General features: G+C 40.5%; 1 protein-coding gene across 1 annotated transcript in view; it reads right to left on the bottom strand.

The window, feature by feature from the left end:
• Nucleotides 1-19,845, bottom strand: part of usp43a (ubiquitin specific peptidase 43a) — a 438,498-nt gene that overhangs the window by 307,389 nt on the left and 111,264 nt on the right. Inside the window, exon 3 of the mRNA XM_060844205.1 lies at nt 15,267-15,367. Coding sequence (XP_060700188.1) covers nt 15,267-15,367 — 101 coding nt within the window. The remainder of the gene's footprint in view (nt 1-15,266; nt 15,368-19,845) is intronic.

Raw genomic sequence — 19,845 nt, 5'->3', positions numbered from 1 at the left:
CTCAAACAGTTTATTTTTCTGTTTCTCTCAGAAGTGAGGGAAATCCAAATCTAGGCAGCATGGGTTTAAGGTAAGAGGAGAAACATTTTAAAGGGACTTCAGGGGCAACTTTTTCACACAGAGAGTGGTGCGTGTATGGAATGAACTGCCAGAGGAATTGGTGGAGGATGATACAATTCCAACTTTTAAAAGGCATCTAGATATATATTAATACAAAGGGTTTAGAGTGATGTGGGCCAAATGGTAGGAATTGGGACTATATTAATTTAGGATATCTGGTCAGTGTGGATGAGTTGGACCAAAGGGTCTGTTTCCATATTGTACATCTTTTAAAGTAGATTAGATTATTTACAGTGTGGAAACAGGCCCTTCAGCCCAACAAGTCCACACCGACCCTCTGAAGAGCAACCCACCCAGAGCCATTCCTCTACACCTAACACTACAGGCAATTTAGCATGGCCAGTTTACCTAACCTGCACATCTTTGGACCATGGGAGGAAACCAGAGCAAACCCATGCAGACATGGGGAGAATGTGCAAACAGACAGTTGACTGAGGCAGGAATTGAACCTGGGTCTCTGGCGTTGTGAGGCTGCAGTGATATCCACTGTGCCACCGTGTCACCCAGATCACTACGATTCTAAGTAGACTGCCAATGTTATGTATGTATTAGAGTGGTATTGAGAGCTGAGAGTGTAACGATGAATTTTCCTTAAATACTGGATAAGATATTGTTCACATAAGCAGACTTTCCAAAAGTGGACCAAACTGACACTAAATAAGACTCCAATTTATTAACCTCTGAATTTTACAGTATTGATAACACAGGACTGATATGATGAGACCAGCTTAAAAGCATCTGTCCACTTACCATCACAAGAACAAAAATGACTATTAGTCTGTGAACTCAAATTGAAATAATATCTTTCTCTGTATCTTGTCCTACTTCTGGAATATCATTCTCTTTGTGGTCACTTTTGGGTTTGATCAACATTTGTGCCTGTGTATGTATTTACAAAATATTCAGTGCCACCACAAAAGATTCACAAAAAGTTTTTTAACACTCAGTGCAAAGTAACTTCCTGAATAATTGAACATGACTAATGGACTGCTATTATTTGGTCTCTAAATAGAATTGCCTGTCTTGCATCATAAAATTATTTATCAGTTTACACTCAGCACGAAAACCCTTTTAGGTAAAACTTTTGTAAAAATATTGCCCAAGCCCTTTCCAAAAATAAGTGACGAAAGAATCTTGGAAGGTGACAGCAAATTTTCAAAATAATTCCACCTCTTGTTGCAACTTGCTTCATATATTAACTTAAAAATCACACAATACCAGATTATAGTCCAATTGGTTTATTTGGAAGCACTAGCGTTCGGAGCGCTGCTCCTTCATCAGGTAGCTTCGAGAGGTAGTACTTCCAAATAAACCTGTTGGACGATGACCTCGTGTTGTGTGATTTTTAAACTGCCCGCCCCAGTCCAATAATGGTTCCTCCACATCATCTATTAACTAACTTTGTTAAATTGTCATCTGATTTTGTACATTAAACTTTCCTTCCCCACCATTCCAGGGACTCAACATTTTTTTTTCCAAATCATTGAACAAAATAATGTGCTTATCATCTTGAAATTGCTTCCGCCACATCCCAATGTTTCAGGTTCTCCAATCAGGGGAATCAACCTTGAGCTCCCTTGGAATCTTGTCTGCTTCAATAGGATCACTTTGTATTCTTCCTAACTCAAGGGAATATGGACACACTGTGGACTTGGTGTCGGATCATGGACAATGATCTTAGCCCAAGAATCAATCTAGTGAACCTTCTCCCTACCATGTCCAAAGCAAGTATATGCTTCCTTTCCATTTGGAACCCAAAACCACACAAAGTACTCCAGGTGTGGTCTGACCATATGGTAGCAAAATTCTCTAATTCTTGCACTGCAAATCCCTTGCAATAAAATTCAAAGTGCCACTTTTGCCTCTCTAATTGATAGTTGTAACTGCAAATATTCTAATATTTTGTGTTCCTTGGAAGAAGCCATGATGTCTCGATGAACACTAAGATTTTGAAGACTCATGTCTTTAAAAATTTTTCTGCATCTCCATTCTTAGTTAGAGTGAATAATCTCACATTCGCCACATTACTCTCCATCTTTGTGTTTCAGTGTGGCTGTGTTGAGACTGATTTTAAAAGTGTTCCATTAGGTCGTTGGCAGCAAGGTGACTGGGAAGGGAACACTGATTAACATCATCCATGTGTTACCATTCAGGATTGGAGTAGAAACCTTTTGTGGCCTGAAGGCTATAGAAACTGAGTAGTTGCATGGTCTATCTTACGGTTGCAATCAATAAAGTACTGGGTTCTGCAAAACTTTATGTTGTTGCGTGTTTTCTAGCATGAAATGGGGGCAGCTGCCCTCCTCGATAAATAATGAATTAAGTGACCTGCTGCCAATTGACTGACATTGCTGAAGCCCCTACAGCAGCTTGAAATGAGTGAGCGGCATTAGGTTTGGGATCAAAGTGATCCTGCTTCCATCAATCACGAGCGCAGGTTGCCTCAATGTCAGACTGAAGAAACAAGACAACTCTGTCACTTGGTTGCCATGAAGTGAAGGCTAGAAAAGGCCATCATTGCTGAGGTTTTCATGTAGGTTTAACTATATCTGGAGACATGCAAGTAGACATGCTATCTTCATTAATTTCTTCCTCTTTCAAATGACACAAGAGTACTGATCCTTGGAATTTCCATTTCAGATTTTTAACAATCCCAATGATGCTTTTCTCTATCAAAAATCAAAGATACAAACTACAAATAATCTAAACATTGCAAATTCTCTTGTCTCTCTTGACCCCTGTTAAGACCAAACCTTTTAAAAATCTGTGAATTTTTCATTTGCTGTCTCAAAGGACTGCATGACAAGATTTCATGCTGTTAGATTTTTACTAAAATCAACATCAATTAAACATCATATTGACAGTAATTAATATTAGACTATAGAAAAATTATTCCGTATTAACTTCACACAACCAAAATTCCAATGATATGCTTGTACAATACACAATGTGACATATTCTTCCAGACTCTAAAACATTCCTGTTCATCATACCCCATTGGGTGAATCTGCCAGTATCTTTTCAATCAAAGTACCCTTCATTCATTCTTCTGTGTACACTCAGATAGACTTCCAGCAGCAAAGTATCCTCCGGTGGCACTTTGGTCTTTAACATTCCACAAGCCTTGTTTCTTTGAACAGGGATTCTGTACTCACCAGCACTATACAGTACTTGGTGATAATCCCAAAACAGTTCTCATCTTCTGCCTGTCTTTGCAGTACCAGTGTCTGATCATCGTTACCAAACATCAGACACTTTGTGTCTGAACTTTTACCTCTTTTCAGTGGATTTTGAGTTGAGCTTTTGTTTCATTACAAACAGGCCACTTGGGTCACTTTTGCATTATGATTGACTGATTTATTGTCATGTGCACTCAAGTACAGAGAAAGGCTTTGTTTGCGAGCAGTACAGTTCACATTCACAGTTCCTTTGATTATTGTATGTGTACCAATATCAAGGTGATATGCACTACTAGGAGAAACAAAATAATGTGCGTGCAGTTTTTAAAAGTTACCAAAGGCATGGAGGAGCAAGAATAAAGAACACCATCCGTAGCCATTAACATGGCAATATTTCTGCTGCTGAAAATGTGTTGCTGGAAAAGCGCAGCAGGTCAGGCAGCATCCAAAGAGCAGGAGAATCGACGTTTCGGGCATGAGCCCTTCTTCAGGAATGAGGAAAGTGTGTCCAGCAGGCTAAGATAAAAGGTAGGGAGGAGGGACCAGGGGGAGGGGCGTTGGAAATGCGATAGGTGGAAGGAGGTCAAGGTGAGGGTGATAGGCCGGAGTGGGGTGGGGGCGGAGAGGTCAGGAAGAAGATTGCAGGTTAGGAAGGCAGTGCTGAGTTCGAGGGATTTGACTGAGACAAGGTAGGGGGAGGGGAAATGAGGGAACTGGAGAATTCTAAGTTCATCCCTTATGGTTGGTGGGTTCCTAGGCGGAAGATAAGGTGCCCACCAACCACAAGGGATGAACCTAGATTTCTCCAGTTTCCTCATTTCCCCTCCCCCCACCTTGTCTCAGTCAAATTCCTTGAACTCAGCACCGCCTTCCTAACCTGCAATCTTCTTCCTGACCTCTCCGCCCCCACCCCACTCCGGCCTATCATCCTCACCTTGACCTCCTTCCACCTATCGCATTTCCAACACCCCTCCCCTAGTCCCTCCTCCCTACCTTTTATCTTGGCCTGCTGGACACACTTTCCTCATTCCTGAAGAAGGGCTCATGCCCGAAACGTCGATTCTCCTGCTCTTTGGATGCTGCCTGACCTGCTGCGCTTTTCCAGCAACACATTTTCAGCTCTGATCTCCAGCATCTGCAGTCCTCACTTTCTCCTCGAATATTTTTGCTGCATATGGATCTTCGAAGTCTGCAAAGTGGCAGGAAAAATTAGAGGCAAATAGCCCACCACTGAACCAGAAGGTCAGAGTGCAGGATATGACTTTGCTCCTTACACCTTTACCTTGGACCAGCAAAAACTGGGCGCTCAGGATAATGCCAGAGTCCTGTGACTTCATAAGTATCCATCCCCAACTCTCTTACCATGCATACACCAGTGAGCTGTGGAAAGGAAGTAATTGGTAGTATGCTGAGAAGAATAATTGGTTAGGTACCCCTCTTCAAACTGCATTGCCTTGAATTAAAAGAGGCATAATTAACACATAAAAATGCAGTTCATTTCCTTCAAAACTGAGTATTATCAACAGAGAATAGGCTGATCCTTATCAACAATTTAATATGAGCTAACTGAATATATACTCTCAGGTATAAAAGAAAGACTCATATTTATGTAAAGGTTTTCATGCCCACCAAACGTATCAAAATGACAGGCACTAATTAAGTAACTTTGAAGCTTGATCACTGTTGGTGAGCAATTTATGCACAAGCAGCTCCCACAAATAACGATGTGATAATTTTTAAAAGATGTTTTTGTGATGTTAATTACAAGGGGGATAAATATTGGCCAGGAGACCAGAGAAAACTCCCCTGCTCTTCTTTGGCAAAGTGCGTTGGTATGTTGTATATCCACCCAAGAGACCAATGATACTTAGATTTTATGTTTCAACTCAAATGTGAAGCTTGAACCCATCACTTTCTGACAATGAGGTAAGATTGGCAACTGACCAATCCATACTTTGGGAAATAGTATCTGATCTGGAACAGCAACCCAGGCCAAATATAAACGGTCAACCAGAAGATGAAGAATGGGCAGGATGGGCAGAGAACTGATGACGACAGCCACACCTGATTTCTTGGTTTCAAAGCTGACTGCTCTACTTTGGCTGCAGCAACCAGTTTGCCCTCCAAAAATCAAAGACAGGGGATCTTGGCAGATATTAATCAGAAGCCAAGACTTCTTTTTAAAAATACAAATGCTGTATGAGCACAGAATTTTTCTATTCTTTGACATTCATTAATATTAACAAGTGCTAAAGCTAATACCAAAGGAATCCAAATTCTTTGAGGATTTACAGAGCCCATGATTTCAGATGATTTAAATTAACCCACATTCCTGAAATGACAGGACCACTGAAGCATTTAGGTTAATAATTACATAACCGGCATCAATTTAGTTCCATACCATCAGGTTTGGCATTGCTTTCCCATTACCCTCCAATGAAGTCATTAGAACATCGTTTTATAGGGTCCAAGTGGACAAAACCAAGCACGATCGAAACTCAGTTTCCATTTCCAAACCTCCAGGAGGGTGGCATGGTGGCTCAGTGGTTAGCAATGTTGCCTCACAGCACCAGGGACCCAGGTTCAATTCCAGCCTTTGGAATTTGTACACTCTCCCCGTGTCTGCATGGGTTTCCTCCCACAATCCAAATTTGAGCAGGTCAGGTGAATTGGCCATGCCAAATTGCCCATAATGTTAGGTGCATTAGTCAGAGGGGAAAATGGGTCTGGGTGGGTTACTCTTTGGAGGGTTGGCGTGGACTAGTTCGGCCAAAGGCCCTGTTTCCAAACTATAGGGAACCTAATCTAATCAAAAACGTGTCAAGATTCCTTCTTTACACAACATCTTAGCCCAAACCGTAAAGTTATAAGTAACCAACAGATTCATCTTGACTTATGGTCCCTCAGACAACTGGTCTCCCACATTTCCTGACATGGTGATAATTCATGCATGAAAGTAGACAACGAATGTGAAGAGGACAGCTAATCATTGAGGACAGGATCATAGCTGAACCCAATTCTGACCATGCAGATAATATCAAGCAGGAAAGATTGAACAAATTTGACATTTATCCTCAAGGGAAGTGAAAGCAGAGGAGTGATCTGATGACGGTTTTGAAGATTATGAAAAGGTTCAATGCAGAATCTATGTTTCACTTGCAAGTGAGACCAGAACAAAGGATTACAATGTATGATATAGTTACTAATAATTCATCTCGGGCAAGCTGAAGAATTTTTCACCCAGAAAATAATTTTCATAAGGAGTAACACGTGTGTATCCTTGAGTATGCACGTGCAGTGAGCTTGGGCATGCTTTTCTGTCTGTACATCTTGTGCATGTACTTTTGTGAATGCACGTATTTCCTTCTGTGTCTGTACATGTAAACATACAAACATAAAAATAATACACAAACATACTTCACAGCAGGGTTGTTTAATAGCCATCAGGAATGGAACAACTGGGTGACTGGTAAATGGCAGAGACTGGTAAATGGCTGTGACTGGAATATGGTTTCACTATCATCTAGCAGCCAGTTTCCATTGGCCGTGGAAGGTTTGTCACCTTGGAAAGAAGCCCAGAGATGAATGGCCAGAGCATGGATTAGCAATATGCAAATCATGATGCGAGGGTGTGGATAAAAGTCAGACTGTGATTTTGAATTACACGTAGACACAGCATGCTCTACACACACCATCTATTTGTAGAGGGTTAGGAGCACCACTAGGGCCCTTACAAAGGATCGTTATGAGCATGTAGAAAACAGCTGCAATGATTCTATTTTATTTTCATGGGGCCAAAAGAAGAATGAACAAGTAGTTCCCACTAGAGGAGAGGAAAAGACAAAACTGTTATTTAAAAAAAGAGACTATACAAGCCAATTAAAAACATTTACATGTGTCTATTAAACTGGATAGAGGGAACTTAAAAACAGAGAGGATTCTGGTTAATCCAAGATGGAGTACGGGAAACATTTGTAGCTGTAACAGCTGCTCCTTTTTTGAGGTATTGGAGGTGATTTCCTCGAATTCCAGGAGCAGAAATTACTGTTTTTTTTAGATTACTTACAGTGTGGAAACAGGCCCTTCGGCCCAACAAGTCCACACCGACCCGCCGAAGCGCAATCCACCCATACTCCTACATTTACCCCTTACCTAACACTACGGGCAATTTAGCATGGCCAATTCACCTGAGCCGCACATCTTTGGACTGTGGGAGGAAACCGAAGCACCCGGAGGAAACCCACGCAGACACGGGGAGAACATGCAAACTCCACACAGTCAGTCGCCTGAGTCGGGAATTGAACCCGGGTCTCCAGGCGCTGTGAGGCAGCAGTGCTAACCACTGTGCCACCGTGCCGCCCGCTGTTGCATCATTTTGGAACTTTGGAGAAAAAAAATTGAAAAAATAGCACTTTTACAAGGGAGAAAGACAGATAAAGGCAGCGAGCACATGGTCTGTAAGGGAGAGAGAGAGAAAGAAACCCACTGACCCAGTGACAGTGCTAACTGACACAGCTATGAATCTGCGCAGTTACTGTCTTTGCTGTTTGGATTCATGTATTGCTGGACATCAGAGTGCGTCTATGAATAATTCACAACAGCAAAATTCACAACTGATCTTGGAGGAACCTGTTTGGGAGAGGTCACAGCACAGAATCCGCTAAGTCAATAGTTTTAAATATAGCCTTGCTATAAATCTACATTAGTAAAAAGAGTGGGCTCTTTCTTGATCATATGTTTTTATTGGGATTGGACTCTTGATTAAATTTTAAAGATATAAACGTAAGTATTAAGCTAGCATGGAGCAGTATTTTGTAGATCAATAAGACGGTGTTATTTTCTGGGTCTGTAGATTGGAAGGAGCAAAATGGCCTTTAGTAGAGTGATGTGCTCTTCTTGTCGGATGTGGGAGTTTCAAGAGAGTTTACGGGTTACGAGGATCATATCTGCAATAAATGCTATTGGGGCCCTGTGATCAGTGGAGTGCCACAATGATTGGTGCTGGGTTCACTCTTTTTCATCATTTGTAGAAATGATTTGGGAATGAACATAGGAGGTATAGTTAGTAAGTTTGCTGATGACACCAAAATTAGACATGTCGTGGACAGCGAAGAAGGTTACTTCAGAGTTCAACAGGATCTTGCCCAGATGGGCCAATGGGCTGAGAAGTGGCAGATGGAGTTTAATTCAGATAAATGTGCGGTGCTGCATTTTGGAAAGCAAATCTTAGCACGACTTATACACTTAATGGTAAGGTCCTTGGGAGTGTTGCTGAACAAAGACACCTGAGAGCACAGGTTCATAGCTCCTTGAAAGTAGAGTTGCAGATAGATAGGATAGTGAAGAAGGCGTTTGGTATGCTTTTCTTTATTGGTCGGTGCACTGAATATAGGAGTTGGAAGGTCATGTTGCGGCTGTACAGAACATTGGGTAGGCCACTGTTGGAATATTGTGTGCAATTCAGATCTCCTTCCTATCAGAAAGATGTTGTGAAACTTGCAAAGGTTCAAAAAAGATTTACAAGGTTGTTGCCAGGGTTGGAGGATTTGAGCTATAGGGAGAGGCTGAATAGGCTTGGGGCTGTTTTCCTTGGAGTGTCGAAGGCTAAGGGATGACATTATAAAGATTTATAAAATCATGAGGGGCATGGAGAGGATAAATAAACAAAGTCTTTTCCCTGGGATGGAGTGTCCAGATTTAGGGTGAGAGGGGAAAGATATTAAAGGGAGCTAAGGGGCAACTTTTTCACGCAGAGAGTGGTGCATGTATGGAATGAGCTGCCAAAGGAAGTGGTGGAGGCTGGTACAATTACAGCATTTAAAAGGCAAGTGGATGGGTATTTGAATGGGAAAGGTTTGGAGGGATATGGACCAAGTGCTGGCAAATGGGACTAGATTGGGTTGGAATATCTGTTCGGCATGGATGGGTTGGACCAAAGGGTCTGTTTCCATGCTGTACATCACTATGACTATATTGTGTATTGACAGGTCTATCAATTTCACAGTACCCTTGGAGCAATAAAATGTCCCAAGGCCCCACACGAGGGGGAGGGGTTTGACTTGGTTTGGTGATAATTAACTCATTTTAAGTTTTGAATTCATTTCTCATTCTGTTGGAATTCGGAGTAAGCATAAGTAAACCAGCAGATTCATTAAGAAACCACTGCAAAGACTTATTTCCATTGATGTTGCAGTATCCCATAATAGGTGCACTTTTGAAGATGACACACTTTCAGATTAGCCAGGCACAGTAAACTGGTCATCGTCATGGGGGCTTACATAAACTGAGTGCATAAACAAAGTCATAACCTTTAATATTCAATTAACCTTACAGAAAGAATCAAACCGAAAAGAAGGTTATCTTAAACAAACAAGCTTGCACTTCATCAGGTTAATGTTGGGAAGTTTGCCTGTGAGAAGAAACAACACTCCTTCGCTATTTCATTCCCAGTCCCAACTTTCAATTCATTTCTATCGTTGATTACATCAATTAAACAATCTTCAAAGAAAATGGTTTCCATAGACCACAAACAATTAGTTAATTGTCCACAGAGCGTTTTAGTATTTCTGTTTTCCCTTGCCCTCCCCACCCACCCTTCTTTAACCTCCCATCTCAGGAGAGTGAGAAGCATGGGTAACAAAGTGTCAAGGACACCAAAACAGGTGAGAAAAAACAGATGAGGACAATAAATCACTAAGTAGTAAAACCACAATGACTGTAGCCTGTTACTTATCCACTGCCTTTTTTTTAGGTTAAAAAAGACTGTCATAAAGGTGTTGTGCAATTGTCATGATTTGGAGACATGTCTTCTTTTTTAGTTGCTTTTATGCAGTTTTGCAGCAGTGAGTTCTTCATTTGGCTTATAGACTCTCCCCGTTCTCAACAGTGTTTTGTCTTCTCTGTTTACCTTACTGAAAGCAGCTATAGCAACACTCAAGATACTCAACAGCATACAGGAGAAAGCAGTCTGCTTGATCAGCAGCCGTCTACCCTTGGTGCATAGTGGTAGCAGTGTAGTTAAGATGCATTGCAAAACTCACCAATGCTCTTTTGACTGTGCCCTTCAAACCCAGCAGCCTTAGCCATCGAGAAAGATAAAGAGCGCGAATGTATGAGATTATCACCGCCTACAAGTTCCCCTACAAGCCATGCACAACCCGGACAAACAAATACATTGCCGTTCTTTTACTGTCACTGGGTCAGAATCCTTCAATCCCCTTCCAAACAGCACCCTTGTGTTCCTATTCCCCATGGATTGCACAGTTCCAGAGGCAGCTTCCTACCTCTTTCACCAGGGCCAATAAGGACAGGCAACAAATGCTACCCTTGCCAGCAATGCCAATATCCCATGAAAGAAATCAAAGAAGGGTCTCTAGGGGTCTGCAAGAGTTTGTGTGGTTCACCCTGGTTATCAGGTCTCTGTCTATTCATCATTAGATCTCTGAATTCATCTACTTCATTTACCCTACACAATTAAATATTTTCTTTAATTTTCTTTTTCTTTCGGGATCCTGACGGTCCTTTTCAGGCTACTTCCGAAAATCTTGGAGCTGTTTCAGTGCGTGCAGAATAGCTTGTCAATAACATCACACCAGTTGCTATAAAATGCTGGAAGGCTTCCTAAACATCAAACAGCTTGCTGGAACGTCATCCCAAAACTACTAAAAGTGCAGCAAAAATTTCCTGGGACTGACCACTAAAGATGAGAGAAGCTGACACACTTTGGTAGATAAAGGATTAAGGGATGTGGTGGTAAGACAACTTGGTGGAGTGATCTGTTCAAAGCTAGTATCTTTGGGATAATGAATTTTGAATGCTGCATAGTTTTTAAACAAAAATCTCTTTTAGTACATTTAACAATTAGCTGATAACCTGGAACATTAATTTGTGCAAATTGAAATAATTAAATTGGAAATGTGAAATTTAGCTCATCACATCCCAAAGTCTTGTACATATAATCAGAATTTGGAGATGCCGGTGTTGGACTGGGGTGTACAAAGTTAAAAACTACATATAATCAGAGTATATTAATCCCTCTGGAGGACTGAAAGAAAAGTGGTGTAGATAGAATGAAGATTCCAGGCACCATTTTTGTGCCTGTAAAGTTCAATCAGAATGCTTGCATCTACTGGACACAAAACATATTCTTTTGTTTGTCTTGAATTCTCTTAACGTCAAAGCAAACCAGTCATCAACGTGTCAAATGTAGGGAAGAGTTTATTCATGTCCTTTTGTGTAATGGCTGCCTTGAAGCAGATTACAGCCCAATCAAAAGGTGAATTGCTCAGTCAGGTCTTTTAAGGTGGGGAAGTGGGACCCAGGGAGATAGTGACGAAAGAGATCAATCTGAGACTGGTATAGTTGGGAAGAGGAGCAGGTCAGATAGTCAGGACAGGCAGGGACAAATCAGAGAACAAGGTAGGACGGATAAATTAAACTGCATTTGTTTCAATGCAAGAGGCCTAACAGGGAAGGCAGATGAACTCAGGGCATGGTTAGGAACATGGAACTGGGATATCATAGCGATGACAGAAACGTGGCTCAGGGATGGGCAGGATTGGCAGCTTAATGTTCCAGGATACAAATGCTACAGGAAGGATAGAAAAGGAGGCAAAAGAGGAGGAGAGTGGTATTTTTGATAAGGGATAACATTACAACTGTACTTAGGGAGAATATTCCCAGAAATACATCCAGGGAAGTTATTTGGGTGGAACTGAGAAATAAACGGATGATCACCTTATTGGGATTGTATTATAGATCCCCTAAGAGTCAGTGGGAAATTGAGAAACAAATTTGTAAGGCGATGTCAGTTATCTGTAAGAATAATAGGGATTTTAACTTTCCAAACATAGACTGGGACTGCCATAGTTGTTAAGTGTGTACAAGAAAATTTTCTGATTCGGTATGTGGATGTACCTACTAGGAAGGTGCAAACCCCGGCCTATCTTGGGAAATAAGGCAGGACAGGTGACTGAGGTGTCAGTGGGCGAGTACTTTGGGGCCAGCAATTATAATTCTATTAGTTTTAAAATAGTAATGGAAAAAGATACACCAGATCTAAAAGTTGAATTTCTAAATTGGAGGACGGCTAATTTTGACGGTATTAGGCAAGAACATTCAAAAGCTAATCAGGAGCACATGTTCGCAGGTGGAGGAATGGCTGGAAAATGGGAAGCCTTCAGAAATGAGATAACGAGAGTCCAGAGACAGTATATTCCTGTTAAGGTCAAAGGAAAGCTGGTAAGTATAGGGAATGCTGGATGACTGGAGAAATTGAGGGTTTGGTTAAGAAAAAGAAGGAAGCATATGTCAGGTAGAGACAAGATAGATTGAGTGAATCCTTAGAATATAAAGGCTATAGGAGTATATGTAAAAAGGAAATCAGGAGGGCAAAAAGGGGACATGAGATAGCTTTGGCAAACAGGGTCAAGGAGAATTCAAAAGGTTTTTACAAATACATTAAGGACAAAAGGGTAACTAGGGAGAGGATAGGGCCTCTCAAAGATCAGCAAGGCAGCCATTGTGTGGAGCCCCAGGAGAGGAGGGAGATACTAAATGAGTATTTTGCTTCAGTGTTTAACGTGGAGATATGAATAGGAAGGATTTGGAGGGATATGAGCCAGGTGCTGACAAGTGGGAGTAGATTAGGTTTGAATATCTGGTCAGCATGGAGGAGTTGGACTGAAGGGTCTGTTTCTGTCCTGTACATCTCCATGACTCTATGACTCGATATCAGAGGGATTGCTTGGTAGTAATTGGCACTATTCGCCAAGAGTACTTAGAATGATTGGGATCAGACTAATCTTTGTGAGTTTAGTTTGTGACTGAACCATAAATACAACTACATGACATTCAACCATGGGCTGTGGTATATTTTTGTGAACCACCAGTTTCATAGTTCAATTACACACCTACCTCTCAAATAAAGATAATGAATCATTTGTGCACTCTATTAGCTGTTAGGATGATTCCAATGGTCAATTAGAGTATTACATATAGGTAAAAATCTTTAGTTCTTTAATATTGAAAGGATTAGTTTTATATAATTCTAAATAAATTCAGGAGTCTAATTTGAAATGAACCATGCTTTCAGAACATAGACACATTTTCAAAGGAACTAAAGCATTCAATTATTGAATTTGTCATTGTGTTGAAGTAATACTTTATCCACTGTGAGCTCAGTTTTATGAGCTAGATTGTGCAATTGCTGGCACAAAGACCCTCAAATCACTTGAGTACAATGAAGGCAGAGAAAACAACTGGAGGAGAAATGTTGCAGGTGGATTGTACATCCTTTACTTTCAAATGGTAGCCTTTATTGAAACAGGTATCAGGAAATAGAACAATGCAATGGCTCTTCTGGGTTCTCCAATTCATTGTCCATTTTCTCTCTTTGCACATCACGACACAAGGAGTACTTGCAGAGGAAATTATTCCTATGCCTTTTAGATTAACCTCAGGCAGTATAATAACCAGGATCATGTTATTAAAACTCGAAGGAAACACACTTTGAAAGGGAAGATCTTTCTCGTGCAGACAGGTTTTCAGCTTCTCACACAAAACAACTCAAGGAGAGGGACAGGGAAGTGAGAATTTTTCACAATGGGCTTTTGAAAATTTTAGCTCACAGGAAACTCCTCAAATGTGTGAAATCATTCAGGCATTGATTAAACAACAACTTCCATTTATATGTAATATTAAAACACCCCACGGCACATTACAGGAGTGTAATCAGACACCATCATTAATATAATACCAAGCCTCATTTTCTACATCCATTTTGCTCCAATAAGTGTATTAAAGCATAAAGCAAGTTTAATGTTTCTGTCACATAAATCCACCATTTCCTCTCACAGAAAACCTTCCATTTTGCTGGCGGATTTAATTATCCTAACTTTCTGAAGGAATGCTTAACAGGGAGCATCAGTCAACCAAAACTAAGCCAGCACATCTATTAAGTAATAAAGTACTGTTGCCTCACTTCTTCCTCCCTTTAAAAGCTGCTCCCAAAAATAATGTTGATCTACAGGTTTCCACATTACCTCTGATTTAGCAACAAGATTAACAGGAACAACGACGGGGTAAACTATTTTACTTTTAAAACTTGATGTCAAAATAGATGCGTCACACTTATAAATTCGTGTTAACCCACAACAATCTGAAATAAAAGAATGAAATGGGTATCGTAAGCTGTACATTGTGATCTGGGCTGCAAGGGACGGGAGATGATTGGGAAATTTCTGCATTTCCTGGTGTATTCCTGACTGCTTTGTATGGTAAAGCATCTTGCTCATATCCTCAAATAAACTCAAAGGGCACATTTTCATCTCCTTATTTTGTTCTGCTGACTGAGGAACTTTCTTTGCTACTCGCATTAACAATTTAGCTGACATTCACCAAAGCACAGTTTCCTCGTCCCTTTCCCTAAACAATCTGAACATGCATTGTCCCTCAGCAAGTAGCTGCTAAGCTGAATTGGCACTAAAAAGAGAAGCAATGTTCAAAGCACCAGCCCAACCTATTGAATAAAATCACAGTCACACTAAGACATGTCTGGAAACATCCCCAATTAGCCACACCAGTAACATCATGAATGGAGAGTGCACCACAGCAACTCCATAATTAAACTGCAAGAGCAGTAACTTCAAACCAAACTAAACATTGTTGTTCAGATACAAGATCCTGGGAAATCTCTGTAACTGGCTAGAGCTGTCCCCATTATACAGAGTTCTGTAGCTCCACATAGTATATCAGACCTTTAAGTATTAAGAGCATTAGACTCCGATCAATGACAGCAATGCAGTAGCTTAGCAGACAGAAAAAATGCCATGTCACTTTCCAAACTCCCAGTGACAAGTAATTTATTATTTGTGGTGGGAGTTTAATGTAGAAATCCTCAAAATGATTCTTTTCACTTTTCCTGTGTGGCTGACGTTCAAATTAGTGCGATCATTGAATCATAGATACCTGTATTGTGCTTGAAAAAGTTCTTGAACAAAACTCTGAATTCCAACTTGCTGTGAGCTTTGCTGGCTTCCTGCAGAAGTTTCACCCCCGACATTGGAAGGCTGAGAAAAGAAATGAACATCATTAATGACAAGCATTAAAAATATATTCATTCATGTTAAAAGATCATTGAGGGATTTGACTCATCAAGAGAATATCGAATTTTGGTCTTTGCCTTACAGCGTAAGACCTTTCTGATTTGGCTTGAAATAAACAACAGTTGAGAAACCAAAATTGTGATCACACATTGTCCAGCAGAACATCATTCCCTTGAAATCAAACAATTGAGTTACTTTTGCACTTGGTCAACGGACACTCCAAATATTTACTCGTAAATTTTACAGTGAGAGTGGTTCGGGCGTTGAGTGGATTTTGAGATGGAGTCAAGCTTCTAAAAGGAAACTGTGAATACTCACCAGAAGATAAAAGGTTACAGGTGGCAAACTGGGAGGTGAGCCAAGGTCCTGTGGCTGAGCCATCCCAAACATGGTGGGCCAAATGGCCTCTTTCTGTTCCGAAACCATTTGTTACTCAATAAGTCCAATATACTCCAGGACCTTGTCTTCCTGGTGGCTTTCAACTGACCAAAGATGTCTCACCATTCCCAATACCTCATTATAAATGGTTGGAAGGAGAGGGGGGGATTGGAGAGTTAAAACATTAGGACTGGAAGTCCAAGGAATAAAAGAACAAAAATAAAGGTAGGCAAATAGAAAGTAAATTCTCAGAGAATGTACATCTGCACAATGAGGGCCATACTCTGGTTTCTAGCAAAGTAGATTCCCAGGGCTAGTCCTCGTACAGATGAACTCTGCAAATGGAGCTGTCTACTGCCAAACGTGGGAGTGAAAATTACTTGCAACATTAAAGGGATTCTACTCCTTTATACAATAAGTAGCATTTTCAAAGTGTTGTATGTGATATAAATTGCGACTAAAACCTGTTAGAAAATTAAATGTTGAGGCAGAAACGTTGATCTAGAAGGGAAAGAATCGTTTGCCATCCAGATGCATGAGGTCAGCAGTGAGCCAGTGTAAATGCTGCAGGAGGTGATTCCCCAGGCATCCTGCCTCATGCAAACCTCCCACAGAGTAGTAAAATAGCAGGAAAAAGGTTTATGGTGTAACTGGCTCCAAGCAGATGGCCCAGATCTAAAATGGTTGCTGTTGACATCTGACTGGTGCAGGTTAATTGCCAGAGCTGACAAGATCATGGTGGATTACGGCACTCTCACAGGTGACTATTTTCCACACTGCATCAAATCAACCCTCAAACATTCCAGTTGGGAAGACTTTCAAAACTAATCTTCATTTCTACTTTGAGATTAGTTTTGCAAACTAACAGAAACTTATAACTCATGGAGTTTCTATGAATATGTATGTCATAATTCCTCTTTAAACTTCTATTTTGCAATCCTGAAAGAACTTCAAATGTTATCAATTTTCAGTGAATTCACGGCCAATATTTAGCTTCAATTGGTCTCACATAAATATAGATTTACAGAGAATGAAAAATAAATCTTCAAGAAATGGCAATATCTCAGATGCCCCTAAGAGTGAATGAACTTGCATTTATACAACAACTTATCACTGCCTGAAGGTGTCCCAAAGCACTTTATGTTCAATGATTTTCCTTTTGAAGTGCAGATATTGTTATGAAATAAAAGAGCTATATCAGAAATATATTAAAAACAGAATAATTTTAAAAAGGCCTGGGAACCTCAAAGAGCATCATCATTAATGAAGCTTCCAATATGCATGAAATAACTCTAGAGAGGTTGGTAGCCCATCAAGTTACCCTTTGTTTACACATGCATCGTACTTGACACTGGTCTGGCTTCCTCAGAGCCAGCTCTCAGAGTGAACAGAATCTCTGACACTCCTGTTTATATCTGTCAGCCAGGGCTCTCTGATTGGACCAGATTAACAGCCCCAATCAAGGAACTCATTTCTGTGAGGTTCATCTAGCTGACCTTCTTATAATCACTAAAATACCTAGACCCATTTCTAATGCATGAATGGAGCAGTGAGCTCAATCCTGGCCTAGTGTAGATAAGAAAATCAGGTACGCTTTCTTTTCAGTGCAATATATAAATGAAAAGAAGACTTATTTTTGATAAGACATTTTCAGGGTTAAAATAAATGGCTACATCAAAGCAACACAATGCAAAAATGGGACAGATGCACTAGTGCAGTTCCTGTATCTCCTCTTATTCTCTCTTTAAAATTGGTATTATGGACTGGGAATCTTACAATTATCCCCATAAAAGATTCACTTTTAAAAACATCTAAATGAACTATTGCAATTCTTTGATCAAGTAATTGAAAAGGTCACATGTTTGATATGTATTTGAACTTTCACAAAGCATTTGACATTTTTTTAAGCAAATGCAAAACCCAGAACCAAGCAATGACCTCACTGGCTGGGATTAAGGTGATCCATCCACCACCAATATTATGGAGGGGACATTCCTCAGCAATGTGCCATATTGTGTAGATTTCACTCCAATCACCATTCATGGATTTAACCAGTCTGTGGGTTTCATCAGGCTTTTTTGACAAAGCATTACCTGCTGAGGGCAACATGATGGCTCAGTAGTTGGCAATGCTGCCTCATGGCGCCAGGGACCTGGGTTTGATTCCAGCTTCAAGCGACTGTCCGTGTGGAACTTGAACATTCTCCCCGTGTCTGTGTGGGTTTCCTCCTGGTGCTCCAGTTTCCTCCCACAGTCTAAAGTTGTGCAGGTTGGGTGCATTGCCCATGCTAACCTACCCTGTAGTGTCCAGGGATGTGTAGGCTAGATGGATTAGCCAAGGGAAATTCAGGGTTACATGGATAGAGTAGGGGACTGGGTCTGTATGGGATACTGTTCAGAGGGCTGGTGTGGACTCGATGGGCCGAATGGCCTGCTTCCACACTGTAGGATTCTGATTCTGATTCTGATTCTAATAGACTTGTCAATGAATTCATGGCCAATATTTAGCTTCAATTGGTCTCACATTGATTAAACAGTTATGACTGAAATATAAGCTTGGCTAAGGGAGACTAAACAATGAACACTGGTGAAAAACTACTTTTGAGCCTCAAGAGGGGCAACAGGGATCAGTATTAAAAAGACCATTGTTCTGCTTGATGGACATAAAAGATCTCCATTTGTGTGAATGGGACATATTTGCTCATAGGTGATACAAATTATGGAAATGCCAGAAACAATGAGGAGAGTAATAACAGACAGATAACTGATTTTAGGAAGATATAGACAGCTGAAATGGTATACACACTTAGTGAAAGTTTAATACAGCAAGGTGACAAGGGACACATTGTGGCAAAAAAAGAGTGCTGACATGAACTGAATGATTCAATTTTAAAAGGGAGTGCAGGAACAGACAAACATTAGTGTCTGCAGACATATCTTCAAAGATAACAAAAACTTTTGACCATGAGGCACAAGGGCTAAAATTGGCCATTAGGCCAATGGATTTTGCTCTGCCATTCAGTCATGGCTGATCTAAGACTTGGATCCAAGTGACAACTCCACTTTCCTGCCATTACCTTATAACCCTCCATTCCCTTGCTGATTAAAAATCTGTCCATCTCAGCCTTGAATATACTTAATGACCAAGTCTCTACAGCTCTTTGTGAAAGGATTCCATAGGCTGACTACCCTCAGAGAAAAAGTGTTCACCTTGTCTTGTGTTTTAAAGAGGTGATCTCTTATTCGGATTACACTCTCCCAAAAGGGAAACAACCCCTCAACATCTACCATGACAAGCTCTCATTAAGAATTTTCTGTTTTAATAATGCCTTCGGAATCCAATGAGACCAAGCCCAGACTACTCAAGCTTTCTTCATAAGACCATCCCTCCACACTAACTATTCAATCTAGACACCATTCAATGGTTGCCTCCAGTGTCAGTATATCTTTTCTCAGCTAAGGAGGCTCAATCAGATTACAACATTCCAGGTGTAGTCTGACTAGTGCCTTGTATAATTTTAACAAGATCTCTTTCATACTTCCTTTGAAATAAAGCCATTAACTATTAACTGGACTTGACAATAAGCTTTTTGTGAATCGTACATTAGAACCCTCAAATCCCTCTGGGCTACAATGTTATACAGTCTCCCCGTAAATAAATAACATGCAGGTCTCCTATTCTTTTTGCCAAAGTGCAGGAACTTGAACTTCTCCACATCTTATTCCAAGTTTTTGCTCATTCCTTTAACCTGCCTGTATTCTTTCTGCAGTTTATTTCTGTCATCCTCCCTCAGTTGCCTGTCCATCCATTTTTGTATTATCCACAAATTTGTGAGCAGAACATTAACTTTCTTCATCCAATTCATTAATATATATTATAAGCAACTGTGGCCCCAGCAATGATTCCTGTGACACTCTGTTAGTTACAGGTTACCATCTTGAAAATGCCCCTTTATCCCAAGTTTGTCTTTTACAAGTCAGCCAATCTTTTATTCATGACCATGTACTGACTCCAACACCATGGGCTCTGGCTAAGTAGCTTAATGTGTGGAACCTAATCAAAGA

The sequence above is a fragment of the Hemiscyllium ocellatum genome, chromosome 25 (genome assembly GCF_020745735.1).
Source record: "Hemiscyllium ocellatum isolate sHemOce1 chromosome 25, sHemOce1.pat.X.cur, whole genome shotgun sequence".
NCBI lineage: Eukaryota > Metazoa > Chordata > Chondrichthyes > Orectolobiformes > Hemiscylliidae > Hemiscyllium > Hemiscyllium ocellatum.
Note: the sequence above shows the minus strand (reverse complement) of the source record. Positions and strands in the feature narration are given on the sequence as shown.